This window comes from Chiloscyllium plagiosum, chromosome 36, assembly GCF_004010195.1.
Source record: "Chiloscyllium plagiosum isolate BGI_BamShark_2017 chromosome 36, ASM401019v2, whole genome shotgun sequence".
Classification (NCBI taxonomy): Eukaryota; Metazoa; Chordata; class Chondrichthyes; order Orectolobiformes; family Hemiscylliidae; genus Chiloscyllium; species Chiloscyllium plagiosum.
The window spans coordinates 17,726,617-17,744,667 of record NC_057745.1 but is presented as its reverse complement, the minus strand read 5'-3'; the positions used below and the strand labels follow the sequence as shown (position 1 = coordinate 17,744,667).

The window sequence follows — 18,051 nt, the reverse complement described above, 5'->3', positions numbered from 1 at the left end:
CGGCCGGGGCAGTCAGGTTTGTGGATTTTGGGCAGGAGGTAGAAGCAGGTGGTGCGGGGTAATGGGACTATGAGGTTGGAGGCGGTGGATGGGAGATCCCCCGAGGTGATGAGGTTATGGATGGTCTGGGAGATGATGGTTTGGTGGTGGGAGGTGGGGTCATGGTCAAGGGGGCAGTAGGAGGAGGTATCTGCGAGCTGGCGTTTGGCCTCAGCGGTGTAGAGGTCGGTGCGCCAAACTACTACCGCGCCTCCCTTGTCTGCTGGTTTGATAGAGAGGTTGGGGTTGCAACGGAAGGAGTGGAGGGCTGCGCGTTCCAAGGGTGAGAGGTTGGAGTGGGTGAGTTCAGGTGGCGGTCGGTGCGCCAAACTACTACCGCGCCTCCCTTGTCTGCTGGTTTGATAGAGAGGTTGGGGTTGCAACGGAAGGAGTGGAGGGCTGCGCGTTCCAAGGGTGAGAGGTTGGAGTGGGTGAGTTCAGGTGGCGGTTAATATCGCGGCGGCAGTTGGCTATGAAGAGGTCGAGTACCATTCCTCAAACAATGAGTATCTAAAGATATCTCATGGAACTGTGCTCACAGCCTGGACAATCAACAGTACTAAGCTATTTGTCGCAAAGAGTATCATAGTGAAACCTGATTCTATCTACATAGATCCAGCACAGGTTGCTGGGTAATCGGAAGGAATAGAGAAAGCTGGTGGATATCCTCCTCCTAATTTGGCAGTGTTACAGCCATTGAAGTTAAAAATCACATGACACCAGGTTATAGTCCAACAGGTTTATTTGAAAGTACATGCTTTCGGAGCTACCTGAACGAAGAAGCAGAACTCTGAAAGCTTGTATTTTCAAATAAACCTGTTGGCCTTTAACCTGGTGTCGTGTGATTTCCAACTTTGCCCATCCCAGTCCAACATCGGCACCTCCACACTGAACCACTTGAAACATTCCTGTTCTCGCTGAGAAAGTTAGACTCTGTGTCGAAAAGTGTGGTGCTGGAAAAGCACAGCAGATCAGGCAGCATCTGAGGAGCAGGAAAATCAATGTTTCGGACATAAGTCCTTAATCAGCCACATCCTTGGATGCTGCTTGACCTGCTGTGCTTTTCCAGCACCGCACATTTCAACTTTAATCTCCAGCATCTGCAGTCCTCACTTTCTCCTAAGGCTGGACACTATGCAGCATACTTATGGCTAGCCTTGCAGATTAACGAAAGCCTAAGTAGTCAGCAGATAGATACATGAGCCAGATAATTACTGCTTTCTCCCGTTTTACAATACATACATCGGAAATAATGTCTTTTAATCAGGATTAGAGCTGCATTAAAGTTAATGGGGCGGGAAGGAGAAAGAGCATTCTCAGACCAAATAAGTTGCCAAGTGGAATTTGTTCACTGGAGCAAAACGTGGATACATTTTAAGACTGGCCTGAACTGGTAAGATCAAGGCAACATTTTAAAAACATAACCACTAGATAAGTGAACTAGTGAGCAATTCTGTATCAAAGTTTATTTCTGCAGGAGCCAAAACAATTTGACAACAGAGTTGCTTTGAAGAATGGCATTACATTTTGGCAAGAGTTTTGTCATGTTGACACTCGGCCCTGTATCCAAGAGTCATTTTATTTGGACGAAGGTGAGTATTCAATAGGTTCAAGGCAATCACACCAAAGTCGTTCAGTGAACTGCAAGAAGCTCCTTACTCTTTTACCTGCCTACAGTTTTGAACTTGTGGTTTAGTTGTTGAGCAAAATATTCAGTCTAGGCAAAAATTTAAGGGCAAATATTTGTGCAAGAACTGGATTCATGCAATTATTATCATAAACCATTTTATTTGGAGGCCAGTCACAGGCAGGAAGGGAGTGCTGCAAAATTGGAGCTAACAAATAGTCATCAATGGCCAACAATCACTTGGGAGATACCCAGGGTCATTTTTAATTAAATCTGGAATGCACAAGAATGCAAAGCAATCAAGACTTCCCAAAACTGTTAGGTTCCCCTTCTTATCTTTGCTGTCTGCTTGGTTTTTATATTTAGTATTGAAAGGATACAAAAATATAGTCATCCATGTATCGTTTCTTCAGGTTGTCGACAATGCCATCCTCTGTGATTTTTGTGAGAAGCACCATATCGTCCACTCCACTCTGTTTGACATTGTGACTCTGCCAGTGATACCTGTAGTGACCTTTGCTCCCCTGCAAAAGGAGCAGAAATGTAATTAACTCTTAATTTTCCAGCAGTAATGATGCACTCAGTGTTACTGTGACACTTTTGGTCTTGAAACATTAACTCTTTACCTCTTTCCAGGGATGCTGCCACACCTGCTGAGTTTCTCCAGCATCTACAGTATTTTGCTTTTACCAGAGTCTGTGCATGAGCCTTGCTCCCCCGACTTAATGGGTCAGAGGCAAGAGGGCAGCAGGTCCCCACCAGTCAGCACCACACCCTATTAAGTGCCCTATTCCATTAATCTCATCACAATGGGCACTAATTCCATTAAATAAGTAAAACCATTTACATACCACATAGGCATTGATATTTGAGTTTAGACCAGTATCACCAGAAGAGTTAGGCTAAAAACAAACAGCCCTGAAATGAAGATAACTTTTGTGGGGAACTCCATAACACTGATAGAACTTGGACTGGTAATGCAGAAACTTGTCTCCTATAGAACCTGGATATCATAAGGAGACAAAGTTTCATCTATCATATCAATGAATATACAGTTGAATATACAGCCTTCAGTTATCTTTGGGGGACTGTAATGGAATGGAAGATACATCTTTGTTCACATCACTGGAATCTTTATGTATATTTTAGTGATGTGTAGTCATTCCTAGCATTATCAAAATATACAGACGACTTCTGTGATAGCCATTGATCAAATGATCTTTGCTGCTCTTCCAAAGGTTACATGACACTAGGGTGAAAGGGTGTATGTTTTGTTTATGTCCAGATTTTAATAGCCCTAAAAAGCACCCACTTCTGGTTGTCAAATGCCGAACGCTTTCGATACATTAATATTAAGAGTGTCACTATGTGAACCATCAAAAACAAGCTTCATTTTTTAAAGCTGGCCAGATATAAAGTGAGAGAAAGTGAGGGCTGCAGATGCTGGAGATCAGAGCTGAAAATGTGTTGCTGGAAAAGCGCAGCAGGTCAGGCAGCATCCAAGGAACAGGAGAATCGATGTTTCGGGCATAAGCTTTGGGCTTATTAAGATTCTCTGGTTTAAGATGTTGGAGGTTCTTGCAAATGACCAATCACCAACCCTAACCCTTGAAATGCAGTTTCATTCCAACTCCTGAGTGACAGTTCTCATGAAATCCTTTCGCACAAAATGTCCCCCTCTTGTGTTAGCATTAACTCTTAAAAGCAACCAAAGAATTTTTATAAGGCCTGAAGCTCTGTTGCCAGAATCAGGACATAAATGCAACAAGTCTGTCTTTATCCTTTGGTTCAATTCAGCAGGTTCCAGCACATGTACGCATTTCACAATGGCAAGTATAACAGAGGATCTTAAGTTATTCTAGTACGGGATCACTTTTTAACACAATGTTGAGGATAAATGACAGTTGTTTACAAAAGTTATTTTACATTTGCATTTCTATGATTTTGCTAGCATTGGACCTGCATAAAATGGAAAGTTAGCATAGTCTCTCCCACAGGTTTGGAGAGAGTTAGTACAAGAGTTGAGTTGAGTTGATCAGATTTAATTCAAACAGTGGAAGAGTCCAACCATTGACCTGCGGTAATGCAAGTCTAGAAGTCCAAACAAAAGATGTATTGGTGTCCAGGCTACTGGCTCATAAAAAAATGAGTTTTGCCCTGAGTAGAGTTAAAAGGCTTTGAAGTCTAAGCTGCAATAGAGGCAACTATACACTGACCTTATTTGGATTAAACAAAATGCAATAATAATACGCAAACCCAATTGCATCAGCTCATGAGTGGACCAGGAAGGGCTGTGGTTTGATCCTAGCTTTGTGCTATGTAAGCCAAACGGCAGGCATGCTGTGGTAGGGCTTTTACAATTTGTTTCAATGTTCCTTTTAGGGTGAAGGAAAGTCAATCAGGCTTCTAAACTTTCAATGCTACTCAGTGACTCCTGGCGAAAGACATGATTAACAGATTTTGAGTCAGACATCACCATACTAATTAACCAGCCTGTTAACACTCACTCAGACATATTTCCATTTCTCAGCGGTCAAGAGTGCGAACCCTGGTTTATTTCCACTGCACCCCTACCCCTATCGCATTCCTTGCTCTCTACATGGGACACACAAGAGCAACTGTAGCACCGTTATAACTAATCAACCAATGCCAGGTCAGGACTGAGTTTTATTTTGAAACATCATGGTTCCTGGCCTTTTGTTTCCTGTAAGGAAACAGTCTAACATTTCATGCTGCTAAGTTTCTAGACATTTACATGGTTTAAAAAAATAAAACATGCTTTGTACAGCAAAACAATCTTCTCCAGTGTGTTCAAGGACATGTTAAAAGTTTTGTACACTGCAAACAGTGGAAGATAAGGTATTCAAGAAGGTGAAAACTACCATAAATATGCCAAACCATACCATACCATGTGTTCAAATTTATTTATATAAAATGTACCTTTTCTCACAGACAGTATAAAGGTTAGAAAATATCATATTAACAATTGTTGAAAACTTAGCTCCCATTCATGAATTGTAAATTGAACTTCAAATATTTTCACTCAGAATCATATGATGCACAAAAGATCTGGCTTTACTGAAATATTGATGGTGTTGTTCTGTTGCTGCACTTTATATTGTGTTAAGAAATGGTAACAAATTATAAAATGAATGAGGTGAGTGAGCCTTTTTTTGGCTGATCATCATTGAATATATTTTAAGTGTTGTTGATTTAAATACACCTCACAATTATAAACAAAATTCCAAAGAATTGTGGATGCTGGAAATCAGAAAAAAAAACAGCAACTGCTGCTTCTTCAGAATTCTGCTTTCTCTTCATTGGTGCAGCCAGACCTGCTGAGTGTTTCCAGAAATTCCTGTTTTTGTCCATAGGAATGAGAATGTGACCTTTTTTGTTTGTCCCCTATGTTAAGACAGGTCTTATTCCATCCAAAATAAACAGAGCAATGCTTCATTAATGCGATAACTGTCCTTAAAGTGTTTCAATGCTCATAATCAAAATCAGTAACCTGATAAGAATATTGACATTCAAAAATATTCCTGATGTCCAGATGCATGCTTCACAATAGCTAGAGAATAAGGTGGCATTTAATGCAACAAAATCACATTAAATGCTTATATGTGAATAATATCTGATGGAAAACATACCCATGCATATTTTTCAACATTCCTACAACTGTTCTCATCCTGTTTTGAAATCCCTCCATTGCCTCACTCCCATCTCTATGACCTCCTCCAACCCAAAGTCCCCTGAAGATCAGCACTCTTCCAATTCTGGCCTCTTGTATCCTTGATTTTAATCTCCTCATCATGTGGTGGTGGTGCCTTGCCCCCTAGCTCTAGAACTGCCTTCCTGAACTTCTCCTTACAGACACTCTGCTTAACACTTTTGATCATCTGCTTGAAGCTCCCTTCATGTCATTCAACATCAAATATTGTTTCATGAGTCAGGGAAACAGACACTTCATTCCATCCAGTCCATGCCGAGCATAATCCCAAACTAAACTAGTCCCACTTGCCTGCTCCTGGCCCATATTTCTCCAAACCTTTCCTACTCATGTACTTATGTGTCTTTTAAACGTAATAACTATGCTTGCGTCCACCACTTCCTCTGGCAGTTCATTCCTCATGCGAATCACCCTCTGTGTAAAATAATTGCCCCCACTTTAATAATTGCTCCTCCCACTTTAAAACTATGCTCCCTAGTCCTAGAAGCCCCCATCCTAGCGAACCATTAACCCTATCTATACTCTTCGTGATTGTATAAATCTTTATAAGGTCACCCCTCAACCTCCCAGCTCCAGAGAATAAAGTTCCAGTCTATCCAGCCTTCCTTTATAACTCAAACCTTCCATATCTGGCAAAATGATGGTAAGTTTCTTCTGAATGCTCACCAACTTAATGATATCCTTCCTATAACAGGGCGATCAGAACTGGACATAGTACTCCAGAAGAGTCTTCACCAATGTCCTGTACAACCTCAACATTACTTCCCAACTCCTATACTCAAAGGTCTAAGCAATGAAGGCAAGCATGCGAAATGCCTTTTCAAACACCCTGTCTATTTGTGACTCAAACTTCAAAGAATTATGTACTTCAACCCTTACGGCCCTCTGTTCATGTTGCCATTGTGAAACATATTGGGATATTTTACCAGATAATTGGTGCTATATAAATGCAAATTGTAACTGTTTGGAAAACTGATGTTTTGCAATGGACGCCTGAAGTGAATTCGAAATCTTGACAAACAAGAATTAGGAGGTGTAAGCCTCCTGGCTTTTCAAGCCTCCTTCACCATTTGATAAGATTGTGGCTGATCTGATTGTGGCCTGGCTAACCCAATAATCCTCAACTCCTTTGTCTATCAGGAGAAGGTGAGGTCTGCAGACGCTGGAGATCAACTACACTGGCCCCACCCCCCATCTTTTCCTCCGCTACATTGATGACTGTATCGGCGCTACCTCGTGCTCCCACGAGGAGGTGTGCTGTTCCAGCAATAAAGTTTCCTTTGTCTATCAGCCTTGATTTAGTGGTAGCTATTTACCTTTGATTTAGAAGGATGTGGATTGAAGTTTTGTGACAGAGCCTTGAGACTAAAATCCAGTCTGACACTCCAGTGCAGTACTGAAGGGATGTTATACAATGAGAGGTTCTGACTTTGATTGGGATATAAAATCAAGGTCCGATTTGCTTTCAGCTGAAATGCCTCTGGCACTATTTAATGGAAGAACAGGGGACCTCTTCTGCTGTCCAGGACAATACGTTTCTGTCAACTATCAAAAGATTATCTGTTCATTATTATACTGTTGTTTGTAGGACCTGGCTGTGTGCTAATTGAATGCCACATTTCTTACATTACAGCTGTTCACTCTTTTCAGTGTACTTCATTCACTGTAAAATAACCTGGGGCATCCCAAGATCATAAAAGGCACAATATAAATGCAAGTTAGTTTTTTCATAACTAGTCAAAAACCAACAAAAACCTCAATGGAATCACCTGCAGGTTCCTATTGACATTCATGCAGCTTCCTCTATAAAATTTAATTATTTGTCCACCTGATTATTTCACAGGGCTATCGACAATAGCTCTTATTTTCTCAGGTTAGTGTCTACAAAGTTGCATGAATGCACTCAATGAACATCTTTCCTCCCCTCAGAGAGCTGCCTGCACTAAATGAATTCCTCAGGAAGTTGGGTGGGGAGGGGACTCTTTTCATCTATCCATTCAAATATAATCAAACTGGTGTGCAAGTCAAAGAATTTCTTACAATGGTCACTGCACTTGAAATAATTCATCATGTAAGGCACTTTGAGATGTTGCATTGTAATAAAATGTTCTCTAAATGCAAGTAATATTACTTTAGATACATCTACTCAATAGAATATCATAGATACTCAAATAATAGTCGATCTTGTGAAAAGTTAACTCCCTATTTTTGGCCAAATAATCTGGGATTTTCCACATATCTCCTGTTAAAGTTGACTCTAGTTCTTCACAGATCAACGTTTACGAGTCAGTATGCCAGCCGTCATGTCCTGCTCCAGCTTTCCAGTTGTTTGGCTCCCCTCCCAGTCTTCCAGTCCATTGGCTGTTGTGCTCCAGTCTTGGTTTTCAGAATTACCATAATTTGTTTTTTTATTTTCTTCATTTTAAATGCGAGGTGCAGCATTTTGGGAAAGTAAATCTTAGCAGGACTTATACACTTAATGGTAAAGTCTGAGGGAGTGTTGCTGAACAAAGAGACCTTGGAGTGCAGGTTCATAGCTCCTTGAAAGTGGAGTCGCAGGTAGATAGGATAGTAAAGAAGGCGTTTGGTATGCTTTCTTTTATTGGTCAGAGTATTGAGTACAGGAGTTGGGAGGTCATGTTGTGGCTGTACGGGACATTGGTTAGGCCACTGTTGGAATATTGCGTGCAATTCTGGTCTCTTTCCTATTGGAAAGATGTTGTGAAAAAAAGAGACCTAAGGGGCAACTTTTTCACACAGAGGGTGGTACGGGTATGGAATGAGCTGCCAGAGGAAGTGATGGAGGTTGGTACAATTGCAACATTTAAGAAGCATTTGGATGGGTATATGAATAGGATGGGTTTGGAGGGATATGGGCCGGGTGCTGACAGGTGTGACTAGATTGGGTTGGGATATCTGGTCGGCATGGATGGGTTGGACCGAAGGGTCTGTTTCCATGCTGTACATTTCTATGACTCTAGAGATCAATTGGGCTTCTGCTAATGATATAGTATGAATTTTGACAGGAATGAATTTCAACCACTCAAAAGTAATATCCATGTGATAGTCGACCCCATAATTTTAACCTTAAAAAGTAGCCAAAAAATTTGACTGTTACTCGAGTATATACGGTAACTGCAATGGCTTCTTCATGCGTAGTAGGACTTGCTGCTGTCAGTGCCTAAATTTCCACATTGTGTCCTTTCCAACTGAACAAGTGTAGGAAATTATCTTATTCAGTAGCATGCTGTCAAAGCCTTGTACTTCACCAGCTTAACCAAATGAACTGTATTAGCAGACCAGAACCATCACAAGTCTTTGAAGACGGAACAGCAGCAACAGCTCAAAGCAAAGGCAGCCAAGGTCTTTACAAAAAACCTAGGCCAAAAAACATGTGGCAACAATCATAAAGCGAGGAATTCGATTATAATGGGTTTCTTATAATAACATATGAAATTTGATTACAGTTATTTATTTTTATTTTTAACAATGATGCAGGCCTGAGAAATACAAAAGTATATGTTTAAATAGTCCTACAGTATTTAATCAAGATATCCCTTATTTTGAAAATTTATGCATCAGTTTACTGACAAATGCTATTGTCTGGAACACCCCCACCCCCTTTTCTCAATCCATAAATTTGCAAAGCCCAAGGAATTTTAAGCACAACCTTAGATCCACAGCCAGTCAACTGCTTTTGAAAATTCCTTTCCCATATAAGGAGAATAGAGAACTAATGCTGTGGCAAAGGAAATAGTCATGGTTTTGATTTAATCAGAGCTAGCATTTTCTCCTTTAACCAATGCAAAAAAATAGAGATGTCTGGGCACAAAAATTCCTCCAACAAGCACTGCAAATATTCTAAGCAGGTTATGAGCAATACTCCCGTGAAGAGCTAATAAAAAATGTCTCTTTAAATGAACTGACCTTATCCCCCCTGAATCAATTAATTGAAGAAGGCACATTTAAAACTTCACAGAATAAAACTTAATTAAAATCTGGCACCTTTGTTCAATCACATAAGAGTTCACTTTGTTAAAAGATATCCTTCAGGCCTTCCTTGTAAAAAATGTGCATATGTTGTAAAAATGTAATAATCATCATTACTGAAATAAAGTTAAGGGACTAAGACAGAGGCATCACTCACAGTGGCAAGGCAAATTTTCACAGCAGAAGCAAAAAGAAGTGAACTAAGTATTGAACATAACATTGCATTGTGTCCTAGATGGGGTGCCTCGTGACAATATACAGGTTGAACATTTCAGTCATTAATCTTACAACCTCTTGCCTAACCCACAGATTTTAGCTACTATTAAAAGAAAGGAAAAAGCCCTTTGTGACAGTTCAGCCTGCAGCAGATGTTGAACTTAATGCAACAAAAGTATTGTCCAAGATGGGGAAGTCTTCTGAAAAGCGGAGAAACCTATAAAAAACCCATCAGTGACAGAGATAGAGGGCACATGTTTTCATGTAAAGCCATGCCCTGTACAATGTCCAGCTTGTCACATTTGCCAGTTTGTTGCAGCAACACTAGGTTCATTGCTTAGCACAGCACCAGGGACCCGGGTTAGATTCACCTTGGGTGACTATCTGTGTGCAGTGTGCAAGTTCTCCCAGGGTTTGCATGGGTTTCCACCAGGTGATCCAGTTTCCTTCCACAGTCCAATAATATGCACATTATGTGGATTGGCCATGCTAAACTTGCCCTGTAGTATGCAGAGATGTGCAGATTAGGTGGATTAGCCATGGTAATTGCTAGGTTACAGACACAGTATGGCGGGAGGGTGGGGGGGGGGGAGTTGGGTGTGGCTGGGATGCTCTTTGGAGGGTCAGTGCAACTTGATGGGCTGAATGGCCTCTGTCCACAATGTAGAGGTTCTAAGAGCACTTGTTTCTCTTCAGGCACAATGCCAAAGTTGCCATTTGCCCTCTTTGGGGATGCAAAAAATCCTGTTACATTGTGTTAAAGAGCAAGGGACTTCTCCTGGTAGCTGTCCAAGGCCAACAGTTATTTCTTAACCAAGGGCAGGTGGTGGTGTAGCGGTACTGGATTATTATTAATTCAGTGGCCCAGACTAATGCGCTGTGAGATGGGCTTGAATCCCACCATGGCAGAAGGTGAAATTTGAAATAAATGAATAAATCTAGAATTAAAAGCTCCTTAAATGGTGACAGTGTCTTGGCAAATGATAGACAGGGCTGAGCAATTTCACAACCATTGCAGATCTAAATTCTGTAGTCTTGCCATATCCAGTCGTGAATAGTGGTGTACAACTTAATAACTCAGTGGAAGGTCCACAAATATCCCCATCCTCAATTATGAGGGATCTCAGCACATCAGTACAAAAAAAAGGCTGAAGCATTTGCAACAATCTTCAGCCAGAAGTGCCAAATGGACGATCCCATCACCATTTCCTCTGGAGGACCCAGCATCATAGAGGCAAGATTTCTGCCATTTGACTCACTCCATGTGATGCTAAGAAATGTCTGAAGACATTGAATACTGAAAGGCGATGTCAACATTCCAGCAATAACATTGAAGACTGGTGCTCCAGAATTTGTCGTGCCCCAGGCAAACTGTGCCAGTATAGTTACAACATTGGCATCTACCAACAATGTGGAAAGTTGACCATGTACGACCTGTACACAAATAGTAGCGCAGTCTATTAACACCTAGTCTACTCTCCATCGTCAGCAAAGTGATGAAAGAGGTAATCACAGTGTTAACAAGCAACATTTATACTGGAACAACGTGTTCACTCACACTCAGTTTGGGTTCCACCACATCCACTCATCTCCTGACCTCATTAAGCCTTGGTTTGAACAGGGACAAAAGAACTGAACTTTAGAAGTGAGCTGAGCTGAGAATGACAGCCCTTGACATCTATCTGACTAAGTCTTGCATCAAGGAGTCCCAGCAAAATTAAAGTAAATAGAAATCAAGGGCAAAGCTCTCTGCTGGGTTGGAGTCACAGCTAACATAAACAGAGATGGTTGTGGTTATTGGAGGTCAATCATCTCAAATCCTCAGACACAGAAGCAGTCCATGTCCAATGCAGCAAAACTTGGGCATTCTCCAGGCTTGGGCTGAAAAGTGGCAAGTAATAGTCAGGCCACACAAATGCCAGGCGATGATTATCCCCCAACAAGAAAACATTTAACTATCACTCCTTTGCATTCGGCGTCACCATCACCGAATCCCAACCATCAATATGGTTACACTGACCAGAAACTGAACTGGACTTGCCATGTAAACACTGTGGCGGGTAACTCATCTCCTGACTCCCGAAAGCCTATCTACCATCTACAAAGCAAAAAATCAGAAATGTAATGGAATATTCCCTCCTTGCCTAAGATAAGTACAGCTCCAACAACAGTCAAAAAGCTTGACACCATCGAAGACAAAGCAGCCTGCTTTACTGACATCACATTCACAAACATTCACTCCCTCCATCACTGATGTTCAATAGTAGCAGTGTGTACCATTTACAAGATGCTCTGCAGAAGTTCACCAAGACTCCTTAGCAGCATCATCCAAACCCACAACCACCGCCATCTAGAAGGACAAGGACAGTAGATACACAGGAACACCACCGCCACCTACAAGTTACTATCAAATCCATTCAACATCCTGACTTGTAAATATATTGCTGTTTGTTCAGTGATGCCTGGGTCAAACTCCTGGGACTCCTTCCCAATAGCATTGGGCCTGCACCTACACCAAATAGACTTCAGCAGGTCAAGAAGACAGTTCACTGTCTCCTTCTCAAGGGTAACTAGGGATGGGTACCAGATGATGGCTCGACCAATAAAGCACACATCCCCAAAGGAATATTTTAAGAAGGTGGCAACCTTATCCAACATCCAGTATGTGACTCCAGACCCCAGACTCACAGCGGTGTGGTCAACTCCTAATTGCCAAGAGTCTGTTCAGCTCAAGAACAATTAGAGATGCATAACAAATGCCGGCCTTGCTAGTGACATACACACACGAAAGAATAGAAAAAACTGTGCTTAATGTATGGAAATTAACCGAAAACATTACAAAAGTGAACTGCTAATGGGATTAGGAAAGGGTGTGTGTGGGTTCAGCTGAATGAGAAACTGCTGCTGTCTTTTGATTTGCTTCTGAAACACGATGTGTTCATCAGATTGGAATAGATGGTGATCAAAGCAAAAGCTGCGTGTGCCAATCCCAAACTTCCCTACTGGAAAAGCATACATTCCCACTTGAGTAAATAGGTTGGACTCAGCAGTCACAAAGTAAACGGTGCTAAATGACTCATTTTCACAGTGAAAAACTGCGGACTCAGAACAAGAGAACATAAAACAACAGATTAAACTCATTACCAAAACTGTGATTGAATTCTGAAAATTGCAGCACTTAAGATTTGTTTAACAGTTTAATCTACAAACTGTTGGAATCCAAACTTGCAGAGCTTCTAATTACATTATTAATTAATTTTATCCTACATTTAGCTGAATACTGTATATGGACTAGGACTGTCCCAAATGTTGTCCTAGATCTTGGCTGAAGTAACTGTTCTCAGGCAGGGCAGTGTTTGTTTAATTCTTTTGCGGGATGTGGATGTTGCTGGTTAGGTCAGCACTTGTTGCCCATCCCTGACAGCTTTCAAAAGCTGCTGGTGAGCTGTTCCTGAATCATTGCAGTCCAATCTGATCTTTTAGTAACAGCTTAGTCCTACTGAATGGCTTTTTCAAATCAACTTCGTTGCTATGAGTCTGCAGTAACGTGTAGACCAGATCAGGTTTTGATGGCAGATTTCCTTCCTTAAACAGCATTAGTAAACTAAATAGGTATTCATGATAATCATGGTCACCATTACGGAGTCTAAGGGCACAATTTTCCCCTCCCTAGAGGTAGAGAAATAGGTGTGCAAAAAGGTGAAATAATGAGGCGTTCTGACCCTGGAGGAACTCACCCCCTTCTTGTCATCTCACTAGTTAATTGAGTCCATGACACAACCCATCAGCAGTTAAAACCATATGGTTCAGTGATGACCACTTAAGGCCTTAACTCAGTAATTCCCTGATCATTGGCCTTCCCAGCAAATGAGCAAGTTCACTCGTTTCCTGATTGTAGAATCAGGATGATGTTCCTGTTGAGTTTTCAAATCTTCAACTGGCCCAGTCTGGGGGAAACTGGAGGGAATAAGGGGTGGTGGGTGGAGGCTGTAGGCAAGGATTAGGCTTTTGAAAGCCATTTGTAGACCTTTATCCAATTACCTTAACATCATCTCTCTCAGCAAAACCTACCCCATGGGTAGAGCATATATGAGACGGAAATGTGCTGCTGGAAAAGCGCAGTAGGCCAGGCAGCATCTAGGGAACAGGAGAACCGACGCTCCGGGCATTAGCCCCTCCTCAGGAATTCCTGAGGAGGGGCTAATGCCCGGAGCGTCGGTTCTCCTGTTCCCTAGATGCTGCCTGGCCTGCTGCGCTTTTCCAGCAGCACATTTCCGTCTCTGATCTTCAGCATCTGCAGACCTCACTTTCTCCTCATAGAGCATATATGAGCAACTTATTTGTTCACCTCTGAACCCTACCTCCTCCACAAGGACTAGACTCTGCCAGTGATATTTTGGACCCAGAGACTACTGTTATGAAGATGTGGGTCTACCATACCTTTCAGAAAGTTAAAATCTAGCAGAACTACCTGACATCACCAAGTATTCAGAACAAGATATGTAACCTTTTGGTCCAGCAGTTAGTGTAGCTGGTTGCCTGGAGACAAAAACAAATTCAAATTCGGCCAATCAGTTTAAATTATACCCCAAAATACCAACCTCCAATCAAGTTTGAATTTAGTATATTGACAATATTAAAAACCAATGAAACAATCCGATGCTTTGGGGTACAAGACCAGGGAAAATTGAACAGTTGGAAAAGAACTGCCATAAGACCAACAGATGTAGGTGCTAGTCAGAACTATCTGAGAGGTACCTATCTAGAGAAGCAGTTTGCACAGAGAAAGACATCGACACCGACCTGGACAGCAAATCTGCAAAGAGAGGATTCGATAGCTGGCTGGTTTTGAAATTGGAATTTTTCAGTAAATCTTAATTGGGCGTTTATCAGACTAGTATTATAGAAGGGAAAGTAAAAGATCGGTTGGAGGAAGGAGTTGTAAATAGTTGTTAGTTAATTATTCTAGGTTATACTTCAAGAAATAAATTTGTTAATTTTTACTTTAAATAGTTCTTGGCCTCTCGGATTTCACAAATTACTGCATGGGATAAATCTTTTCTAGGTTGCTGGCTTTAATTAAACAGGAGGGTTTACCTGTATCATAACACTACTCACCTCTAATTGGTTGCTAGCTTCTAATAGGTAAAAACAATGACTGCAGATGCTGGAAACCAGATTCTGGATTAGAGGTGCTGGAAGAGCACAGCAGTTCAGGCAGCATCCGAGGAGCAGTAAAATTGATGTTTCGGGCCCGAAACATCGATTTTACTGCTCCTCGGATGCTGCCTGAACTGCTGTGCTCTTCCAGCACCACTAATCCAGATGCTAGCTTCTAATGACCAGTGATGTCAATTGGAAGCCAGCGAATCGTTGATGAATTCAATGAATGTCACCATCCAGCTCTTAACAGCCTGATTGTTTTGTAACAATGTGTTTTCTCAATAGTGGGAAACGCAAATTGATTGTCACTTAACATACTTGCCCCCACGCTGAACCAAATGGAAAAAAATGTAACCTTATTTCAATTCCAGCTTTGTTAATTAAATTTAAATTCCCACCAGTCTTCATGATGAGATTTGAACTGGGTCTCAAGAATCTAAGTCTGGATTACTAGCCCAATGACATTATTAACATGCCACTATATACACATAGTACAAGTGTCACAATCAGTACTGATGCCTCAGGTTTTGTTAACAGCCATCATCCAGTAACTCCTGCTCAAGGTGCAAGAGTTGACTTTGGTGGGAGGTTTACGGCATTGTGGGATGCAGAGTGCATGTGACGTGCTTAATTTGACCCTGACCACAAAGCACCAAGGCTTGCAGTAGATGGCATGGAATAAAATCCACTTGGATGGGTCTAGCTGAGGAAAATTGAGGCATTTGCACCTGTATCTCAAAAGGAGAAAAATAAAATTTTAAACGTGACATTGGAGGCCTTGCAAGAGTGAAGCACAGTGAAGCCATTGTTTTACCACAGCCTTTTTTGAGACATTAGAATGCAGTGTTTAAGGAGGGACACTAATATTGCACAGCGCTGTCAGAATTGACTGAACTTGGAACTCAGAGTAGTCTGCACTCAGACAAAGTGTTCTGAAGAAGGATAAGTAGATAGAATTATATTAATTCAGCAACAAAGTAAAGCAATGGCAATAAGTTACAAATAAAGTGTACATTCATTGTAAAGTCCCAGTGTGGGTTAGGGATATTTCACAAAAATACTTTCTTCATCTGGGGATAGCTTGACAAAATTCTTTCCAGAAATGTTACTGATTGATCCAGCCGATTAAAAACCACAATTGTTTAACCAGACCATAGTTGATAAGTCAGGCTAGAGCAGCATATCAGTACACACTGTAACAAAGCATGGAGATACCAACTCTCCCTTCAAAGAGATTCTCGATTATAGCAGTGCTAATGTAATGAAACATTGTGCTTTCCCATAATTCAGGGTCGTCATCAAACCGCAGTCCCAAGTCTTCTGGTGGCTGATTCAATTGATCTTTGGAATGCAGCAAGTCACTGTCCCTTTGCACAAGAGGCAGGCTGCTTGACGGTAAGGGCAATAGAAAAAGTTCCCAACCTCACAAAAAAAGAGTCATTTTTGTGAAGTATGATGGTCAACATGCCTTTTATACTATTACATCCACATCTGCTTTCTTATGGTAATACAGGCAATGGGTAAATACTGTTGAAGGCAAACTCACCAATTAGTTAATGTTAGTACACTAGTAATCTAGGAATAAGGTATCACTGGGGCAACTGGTGGTATTTGAATTCAATTCATAATTCAAGAATTAAAAATTAGTCTCAATAGTCAAAAGAATCCCTATAGTCCATAAAAGAGGCTATTTGGCCCATCGATTCCACACCGACCTTCCAATGAGCAGACCCACCCCATCCCTGCAACCCTGCATTTCCCATGGCCAATCATAGGACCATAAGACATAGGAGCAGAGATTAGGCCATTCAGCCCAGCGAGTCTGCTCCGCCATTCAATCATGGCTATTAAGTTTCTCAATCCCATTCTTCCACATTTTTCCTGTAAATCCACCTAACTTGCGCATCTTTGGGCTGTGAGTAGAAACTGGAGCACCATGGTTACCATGAAATTTATCAATTGTTATATAAACCTATCTGGTTCACTCTCAAGGGAAGAAGATCAGCCATCTTTACCTGATCTAGTCAACACATGACACCAGCAGGACAGTAATGTGGTTGACTCTCAACTGTCCTCTCAAATGGTCCTTCAAGTTCATTTGGGATGAGGGATGAGCAAAATCCATTTCACAAGATGGAATAAGTTAGAAAAAGACAAGCCCTTGGTGGGGGAAGGGGGGGTTGCAGGCTGCCCACCCCAAAGGGGTTGTCAGCTGCTTTACATTTTCAGTGTCCCAATTAGGGACCAGTTTAAAATACCTATTACAGCTTGCTAACTAAGTGGCAAGGATCTTACTGCAGCAGCCGATTAAGCAACAAAGAGAGGACCACATGCAAGGATGGTAGCGTCCACAGCCAAAATCACTTCCTCTCTAGGTTTTCTCTTCTAGCACTGGCCCTGTGATGATTAACATTATTTTATCTGCATTGACGCGGTGTAGGGCCCAGCTCTCCTGCCCACTTCACAACACCCCATTTCCAGCCCTATCTGGTACCATTGCAAACCTCTGGCCACTGTCTTCACTACGTCCAACAACCATTAGGCGTCTGCTTAATTAATGCTACAAGATGCTCATTCCAAATGACACAGGGTCATCTTGGCTCAGTGACTGAAGATTGTGGAAATATTTGGAGTACTGCATTGCCACAGATGATGTCCTTTGGATGGCAAGGCACCATCTGCCTGTTCAAGTGGACTCAAAAGATTTCATTCCACGGTGGCACAGTGGTTAGCACTGCTGCCTCACAGCGCCAGACACCCGGGTTCAATTGTCTGTGTGGAGTTTGCACATTCTCCCCATGTCTGCGTGGGTTTCCTCCGGGTCCTCTGGTTTCCTCCCACAGTCCAAAAAAAAATGTGCAGGTTAGGTGAATTGGCCATGCTAAATTGCCCGTAGTGTTAGGTGAAGGGGTAAATGTAGGGGAATGGGTTTGGGTGGGTTACTCTTCAGAGGGTCGGTGTGGACTTGTGGGGCCGCAGGGCCTGTTTCCACACTGTAAGTAATCTAATCTAAAAAACATAGCTCTCCCAATGTGCACTGGCCATCCCTCAATCAACACAAAGGGATCATTCATCTTATAACCGGTCGTGGGTCCTGTGGTCAGATTGGTTGCCCCATTTGCTTGCATAGAAATAGGAAGAACACTTCGGAATTTTTAAAAAATTGTCAGGAAACGTCCCTTGAGAACTTGAGGATGCGGAAGATGCAATACAATTGTGAAATGAGGAGAATAAGATGATTACAAAACATCATCTAATCATCAATAACAAACCAGGTTAGTAACTG

At 41.7% G+C, this 18,051-nt stretch overlaps 1 protein-coding gene across 3 annotated transcripts in view; it reads right to left on the bottom strand.

Annotated features, from left to right (window-relative positions):
• Nucleotides 1-18,051, bottom strand: part of myo1ea (myosin IEa) — a 157,806-nt gene that overhangs the window by 114,698 nt on the left and 25,057 nt on the right. For 2 of the 3 annotated variants that reach the window (XM_043677435.1, XM_043677436.1), the window contains exon 2: nt 2,047-2,190. The exons of the other annotated variant lie outside the window; for it this stretch is intronic. In XM_043677435.1, the coding sequence (XP_043533370.1) occupies nt 2,047-2,190 (144 nt within the window). The remainder of the gene's footprint in view (nt 1-2,046; nt 2,191-18,051) is intronic. 3 annotated transcript variants of the gene reach the window in all.